The following is a 7819-nucleotide window of genomic DNA, read 5'->3' as shown; positions in this document are numbered from 1 at the left end:
CACCAGCTTTCCGACCTTGTGACCTCCCAACAACTTTAGTGGCTCAGTATCCGTTGGCAGAATGCTAATCATCTCAGCGTCAAGGTAGTTGTGGCAAACCAAAGGAGCTAAATGATAACTGAACTAACTGCGGTGCCTTGAGATACAACTGCCCCAACTTTTTTTTTTCCCCCCAGATTCAAACCTGATTTTCTTGCTTTGACTTACATGCAACAGTTTGCAAAACGAGCCCTGTACAGTGCCGGTTTGAACACATGGGAAATAGAGACTATACAGTCGGTTCCCTAGTTATGAACATCCGGAACAAGAACATTCGATACAAATAACCCCTAATTGATGTCAGAAATGTACATAAAATGCCAGATTGTGAACAGCCACATCCAAATGTAGTTCTGTCACAAGCCTGAGTAGCACCATTCCATGCCACTACTGGGATCTGGATGAAACAACAACACTTCGCCCATCAGAGTTGGGCTTGACGAAATTTCAAATTAGACTTAATATATGCCTGATGTACAAACAATACAGTTTACAAGCAACCTCTCGGAATACTTTTGAGTTTGTATGTAGGCCCTGATCTGGACTCACAGGCATCGATTCTTAAAGAGGAAGGGAACCCCCAAATTTTCTTGACAATAAGATGTTCTATGTGCCTCCACTAGTCTAAACATGGCATTCTGATTCATATTACGCTTGTGGAATGTGAGTTAAGCAGCAAAATCCAAACCGCGCCTCACCTGTTTTCTGAAGCTGAGCCATGATTGGTCGTTACTTGAGCAACTGTCATGTCATTTTCAGTGGACAGAAGGTGGAAAATAGCCGCCCCCTGAGATGGACAAAAACGGGCAGATTTTGCTGCTTAACCCATATTCCACAGGCAATATTCATCAATATTCATCTTTTGTATGTACGTATGTCTACTGCACTGCCCCCAAGTGCCTGAGTTGAGCACACCAAAGGCACAGCACATTGTCCATTGAATTGATGCAAAAAGTGGCAAAAATGGTTTGAATGTAAATTCTATTTCATGATGGTATGACTGGATGTTTTTATGAAGTACAGTATAATATTATAAAGTGCTCTTTTTCTCATCACAAACATTTTAAACATTTTTGTTTTGTTTTTTTATTTGAGAGGGGGGTGGGCTGGAATGGATGAATGCCATTTTCATTCATTTCAATGGGCAAAGATGATTTGAGATGAGCGTTTTGAATGACAGGCATGGTCAGGGACCGAATCAGACTCATATCTCGAGGCACCACTGTAGTCGTCATGTCCGTCTAGTCCCAAGGTTTTACAATCACGAAAAGTAGGTTTCTCTTTAGTAGCGGTCATGCACTGGGATGTTTCTGAGATACAGTAAGTGGACAAAGGGTGCCACGTTTGAGCTGAAGATGAAAACAAGACACGCACTAACTGACAAGTGTTTTACAAACTACTCTAAAAGCCAAAGTTTTGTTACTTCCCGTCTCTGGTGTCACGTTGAAGGAGAATAAAGCGGTGCAAAGACCAACTCAAACAAGACTGCTTCTCTACAATGTGTGCAATTACATACGGAGAAGTGGTTCTCTTTCATTAGCAATCTTGAAAACGCTACTGAAGTCATCTGGAAAAAAAATGCATTTCAAAAATTCACTACCCACAATAAATTCGGGATATTTGGTTTTGTGGTGAAATTACAGGATGAACCTAACAGGAAAACTATTTTTAATCAGCCTTTCCCGATTTTTTTTTTCAGAAACATTATAGCTGTAAATTGAAACACATAGTCAAATGCGTATTGCCCAAAGAATGAAAATCTCATAAAAACCTGCTGTGCTGGAAAAACAAACGTAAAGACATTTTTAAAATAGGCGTGAAAAATACTTTTAGGGACACATCGCCATTTTTGCTGTTAACCACGAGTGTAATTCTCAAAGTGTGTGATTCCCCTTTTTTTGGTCTGCGTAAAATAACTAACTAACTAAATAAATAAATAAAACCCACTGCCCAAGTGCACTTCAGTTATTTTTCACTTTTATGTACAACAGCTTTTCATAGAATCATTGAGTCAGTTTTTCCCGATATCCGAGTGCAGTGTTGACATTTAAACTGCGCTTAATTTGACCGAGGCTTACAATAATATTAATATTGTAATATTGTTTTAGGACAAAAAAAAAACAGTTTTTGATGAACTCGATGTTACTGTATTTTACTGTTGGTCATGATAGTGATGCTTGGAGAGCACAAGTTTTTGTGTTAGGCGGTACTTGGTGTAAAGTGAACAACTGCCCTCTAACCTTTACATTTGACCTATTAATGAAGATGTCATGCCGTTTAATGTCTCTGCCCCTTTTTGCAGGACTTGCTGTTCTTCAACAAGAAGCTGAATGGCAAAATTCACAAGGACATCCACTTCTTTGCCTTTCTGTGACTCTTCCAGTCTCTCAGCTGTAACCAGCTACTGACACTAGAAGAGTCTCACACCAAGGCATAGAAGTGGACCTACTTGGGCATTTTCGTGGATCGTACACCCATGATAAAAGTTTATAGAAAGTTAACACTGTCAAGGTTGCGGCACATTTTTGGTTGATCCTGAAATTTCACCGGATATTCCCAGCTTTTTTTTGAGTAGTGTGTGACAACTAGGGCCCCAACTATATACTCTAACGCCATGCTTGTTCATGACTGTGGAAGCGGAACCCTGCCAGTGCCATGGTAACAACCCAAGACTGCGTAGAGTTCCTTCATCACCAGTTAGACTGCAGTTCAAACTCTGTCCAGCAGGGGGGAACGTTTGCAAGGAAATAACAGCAGGGGCCCCTCTGTGTGTTGGGAGGGAGGGGTGTGTATGTGAGAGAGAGAGAGAAAGAGAGAGAGAGAGTGATGTGTCCAGTATATGTGCAGAAATATGTTGCTTGTATGTGTGCGCTCAGTAAGTTGTGGAGGAAGTGCGCCACTTGAGTTTCTTCTCCTTTGCCGTTTCTATCTCCCCCTCATCTTCCTCCTCCTCCTCATCGTCGTCATCGCTGTTATCCGACTCTGCACTTGCCATTCCTCCCACGTGTTCTTCATCCTCTTCTTCCTCCCGACACAACTCGCCACTCGCTTCTTCGCTGAGTGCTTGAGCGCCTCCCACGTTCTGATTTCAAAATCAGAAATGATGTTGACGTGGAACGCTTTTCCAGTGGCGGAAAGTACCGTATTGGCCCGAATATAAGACGGTGTTTTTTGCATTGAAATATGACTGAAAAAGTGGGGGTCGTCTTATATTCGGGGTCTAGACATTATACCCATTCACGACGCTAGATGACGCCAGATATCATTGAAGCAAATGCTGAACTTGACTCCCCACGCTAAAGTGAACCCCTGTCATGAAGAATAATAATAGCGGTAGCACAAAGAAGAAAAATAAAAAATTGCGGTAAGAAAGAAAATCATAGAAGAGATAACAGAAAATGGAGAAACGTAGCGACAATCTAGAGAAAAGTGGGTCGAAGATCGGCCAGGTTAACCGGCAGCTGAGGAGAAGTTATGATGTAATTTACATTTAAAAAATCAGATGCCATTCATTTACGAATGTGATTGCACTCTAGTTTACATATTTAAATGTTCAGATATTAAGATTTGAATGAGGAAAAATAACATGCTTTTTCTCTCAAATATATCGTTATAATAATTTGTTTCACATGTACGGTAATTATTTTCTGTGTAAAAATTAATTTGGTGTTCAAAAAGTCTTTTCAAACTTGAGTCTTGAAAAAGAGGGGGTCGTCTTATAATCAGGGCCGTCTTATATTCGGGCCAATACGGTAATGAAGTTAAGGTGAGGCGGTTACCTCCATGGGGTTGACCGTGATGTTGAGCGCAGACTTCTCCCAGTCCAGCTCAGGCTCTCTGGCTCCATCCTCTTCCTGTTTGCAGCCCTCTTGATGAGTCGTGTGGATTCTGTACACGCCGATCACCACGATCACCACCAGGGCGGCGATGCACACCACAATCACGACTGTGGCTGCTGAAGGTGCTGGTCCTGGCCAAGAAGGAAAAAGGAACATTTGGGGATTTGCTGGAATTGGGTTGTGATATTCTGCGTTATATGTTGGAACTTTTTGGAAAGTGTTGACCTTAAGAGCCAGTCCAAGTCTTACCTGACATGTGGGAGTGAGGCGCATGTATCATGAGTGGCTGATGAAGGGGTCTCATGTACTGCGCCTGAGCAGCCATGACACGCTCCGCCGATTTTGCGTGGTGAATAACACTGACCTGAAGTGGCACAAGAACACTTGCCGTCGTACAGATTGCGTATGCAAGAGCGTCGAGCGGAAGAGGGTGAAGATGGCAAGCCGCTCGAGATAATCGTTTGGGATCAAGAGTGACGTGTCCTCAAAGGCAGGCAGAGAAAAAGTGGAGCTTTTATGAAAAAGTGAAAATAACCTCCAAGATGAATTCATTGCTGGTGTAACGGCCGTTAAGTTCCGAGCAGGTGAGTCGGAACCGTCTTTCAGTCAGGGTGGCAGGTCGCCAGTTCCTGTAGCTCACCTGACGAAGTGCCTGCTCATAGTGGGCCATGGAGTCCACACCTTGCGCACACACACACACACACAAACAAGCACACACAAATCCACGTTAACACAATAATGCTTTCATGTAGCATCACGACAGACTCCCAATCAGGAAATCGCAGAATTGGGCAGAAAATGATTACAGTTGAGTGTCCGCCCACAACCTTGCAGATATTTGAGCATTAGCATTTACAGTATGCTGTCACGATTCGGACAAGCCGAATTAAGTTTGGAATCCCAAAAAGTGTAGACACCAACAAGGTCTCCGTAGCAAAAATGTTTTAATATACAAAAAAGTATAAAGTAGTAACATAAAACGCTGGTCCAAACGGACCAGGGAGTACAAAAAACAATTAACGAAAAGCGCTTGCACAAAAGGCAAGGGGTGAAAACAAGAACCGAGAAATACAAACGAAAAACAAATGTATCAACATACACGCAAGCAAAAGCCGAATCAAAAAATAAAAACCATACTTACAATATCAATAGTACCGAGAATTCTAAGCGAAACAACGACAAGATCGACAGCAAAAGGGTCTATGAGCAAGGAAGCAGCAAAGCATAAACAATACTCCGACAACAGGTGCACCGCAGAAGAGTCCTTAAATACAGAGTCTAATAATAATAGATTGGCCGCAGGTGTGCACCCAGAAGTCCGCTCATGCCACCTGCTGGCCAGACCGAAAACAGAACCGTGACATATGCAGGCAAGGCCCGATGAGCAGTAGGAATGTAGTGACACGTTGGCAGAGAAGGTCTCCAATTGAACTCCAGTATGAGTTTGATGTCTGCGTTGAAGGTAGTAGTCGTTTGAACATTACTGTAACTCTCTCTGCTCGTTTTCTTTTAGCCCCTCAATTGTGTTACACTTGCTACTATGTTAGCGTGAAGATGTTTGACGGAATACCGTAGTTTCGTTCGATATTTTGGCGTCAAAAGAAATGTTTCTTTCTGGTCTCTCATTTTTGCCATTTTTCACCTATTGTAGGAGGTCAGGCACAGATCCCTGTGGTTAGCCTCTCTGTTGGAATACAATTGAAGAGTGTATTGAAATCACTTTTAATGCCATGACAAGATGAATGGGCAGGAAGGCTTAAACAAATGCATCTAAAAATGTACAATCAAAGATGTTTACAATATGTTTAAATGGTGAGTTAGATACGTTTAAGTGTGTGGGAGGAGTATTTTAAAGCTTAAAAGGAAGTTGGTTTTTTTCTGTATGCTAACCCTAACCCGCGGTTAACAAGGACCACCGTTATTTTAATAACTTTTACTCAACGTGGGGACAAAAAGCCAACAATTGCACAGTGTAATCTGTTGTGCATGTCAGATTTAGGGGGAAACAAACAAGTTTGAGATTTCTTTTTTTGAGGGGTTTTTTTTTGTATGCCAATTCTCCTGTCCATATAGACCACTGCGAAAAATTTCAGATAGCTTTTACTTTTGCAGATCAAAGGGATTATTAACCCTTTCAGGGACAGCGGTTACTACAGTGGACATCTTATCATGTTATCAGGTTACAGGTTATCATTATTGGTGCATAAAATGGTTAACTAAGTCACACTCTTCATGCATAGTGAGGGAGGAAGAAGGCTCTTTCGGGTGATGACATAGTCCAGCAACTTGCAAAAGTCATGACATCAGTGGACGTTTCGAGGGTCCAAACCTCAAATAATGAACCGCGGCCGTAGTTTGCGCCATCTTAACGTCCGATTTGCAAAGCAGCTACGCGCTACGGAATATGGGATGAATTCATTGCTGGTGTAATGGCCGAGAAGAGGCTTCCACTGCGTGTGACTATTTGCGCTGCCATTAGTAAAAAAAAAATGTATTAAGGAAAGCTTCAGTGAGGCAAATTTGAAGAATGGATCAAACTGAGAGAGCAGCTATTTAAAAAAAAAAAAAGGTCAGCAGCAAGCTTCTGGGCTCTCTGGCGTCCTTGGAATGTCTCTGGAGTTAACGGAGCGATCTTCTCTGCTGGCCTAAAAGGAAGTGTGATGGTCGACCCTTTAGGATGCCTGAGGGCGTCCAAATGACCTCTACATCATAAGTGGAGTTTTCAACAGACCTTTTCCTACCATGGTCTTAAAAAAATAAATCGATAGATAGATAGATAGATAGATAGATAGAAATAATAATAATAATAATAATAAAGAAACAGTGCCTGCAGTAATAAAATAATACCTATGCAAGACAATCCGGCATCTTACAGTGGAGGAGGAAAAAAAAAAAACAAAACAAGGAAGCTTTAAGGTGATTCGCACATAAGGGAGAAAGACTCCTGGTATGGGTGTCATCACCATCCCCTGATCTCAACCACATCGAGAGCACAAAAGCTGTCGTGTAGTCAGAAGTGCTTCTGTCAGTGTTTTATTATTATTTTACTGTTCCTATATTGAAGCTCAGTGTTAATGTTTACAGCGTGCATAAGGTATAGTGGATTACAAAAAATAATTTTCAACACTACAACAATGTTTTTAATGAACACGAAGGCCTCCTCAGATTTTTTGGGGGGTTACTCTGTGGAAAGAAAGGCTGCGAACATTGAATACAGAATGAACATGAAACACAAAGATTGAAGACGTGAATTTGCCGAAAGGCAATATTTGCAAAACTAACCATATATTGACATTCCCGAGGTGGAGTTGGTGGCGTCCAGGTGTTTTCCCAGCAGAGCACTGTGAGGAATCTGCAGGCTCTCGCTTTGGGGATTCAGCTCGTTCCCGATCACCAGAATATCACAGTAGTCCAAGTTATGCATCACCTCCATAACAGCTGGCCTGTGGGCTGCATGCGTGGACAAAATCCAACAATAAGCCAAAGAGTACCAACAACGCTAGCTTAGACGTTTGCTGCACATTCCGACATCTCACATCCACCAAAGCCGTCTCCCTTCATGACTGTGCTGGTGATGTAAAGCTCTTTGAAGGGTGCCATGCCCGGCGAAGCGCCAAGCTCAACGGCGGCTCTGACGAGTCGATCGGATCCCGTAATGGTGATTCTCGGTTCACTGGGCGGCTGCACCACGACGACGGCCTTGATGTCTGGGACGGACAGACACGCGTCCTCGCCGAAACACCTGCCACGCAAGCGGTGGAACGCGGCAACTATTACTGCTTCAAAGGGTGGATTGGCTTTAGCGGCGTATGGCCAACCACAGCATATCAGGGGTTCATCGTTTGCTACTGATTTTCAAGCGATAATTGTATTCACACCTTGCACTCCATTATTCAGAGATGAAAGTTGACTTTTCTGAAAATTCCGGGAAAAAAAAAAAA

The 7819-nt window shown here is 42.5% G+C and overlaps 1 protein-coding gene across 1 annotated transcript in view; it reads right to left on the bottom strand.

Moving 5' to 3' along the window:
• Positions 1-1135: 1135 nt before the first annotated feature.
• Positions 1136-7819, bottom strand: part of LOC109527145 (calsyntenin-2-like) — a 164655-nt gene continuing 157971 nt past the window's right edge. The window contains exons 13-18 of the mRNA XM_019888883.1: positions 7415-7620; positions 7161-7328; positions 4414-4559; positions 4128-4242; positions 3819-4009; positions 1136-3121 (exon numbers count right to left, since the gene is read on the bottom strand). Of these exons, the coding sequence (XP_019744442.1) occupies positions 2912-3121; positions 3819-4009; positions 4128-4242; positions 4414-4559; positions 7161-7328; positions 7415-7620 (1036 nt within the window). The 3' untranslated portion in view covers positions 1136-2911. The remainder of the gene's footprint in view (positions 3122-3818; positions 4010-4127; positions 4243-4413; positions 4560-7160; positions 7329-7414; positions 7621-7819) is intronic.

This window comes from Hippocampus comes, unplaced genomic scaffold, assembly GCF_001891065.2.
Source record: "Hippocampus comes isolate QL1 unplaced genomic scaffold, H_comes_QL1_v1.1 scaffold228, whole genome shotgun sequence".
Classification (NCBI taxonomy): Eukaryota; Metazoa; Chordata; class Actinopteri; order Syngnathiformes; family Syngnathidae; genus Hippocampus; species Hippocampus comes.
Note: the sequence above shows the minus strand (reverse complement) of the source record. Positions and strands in the feature narration are given on the sequence as shown.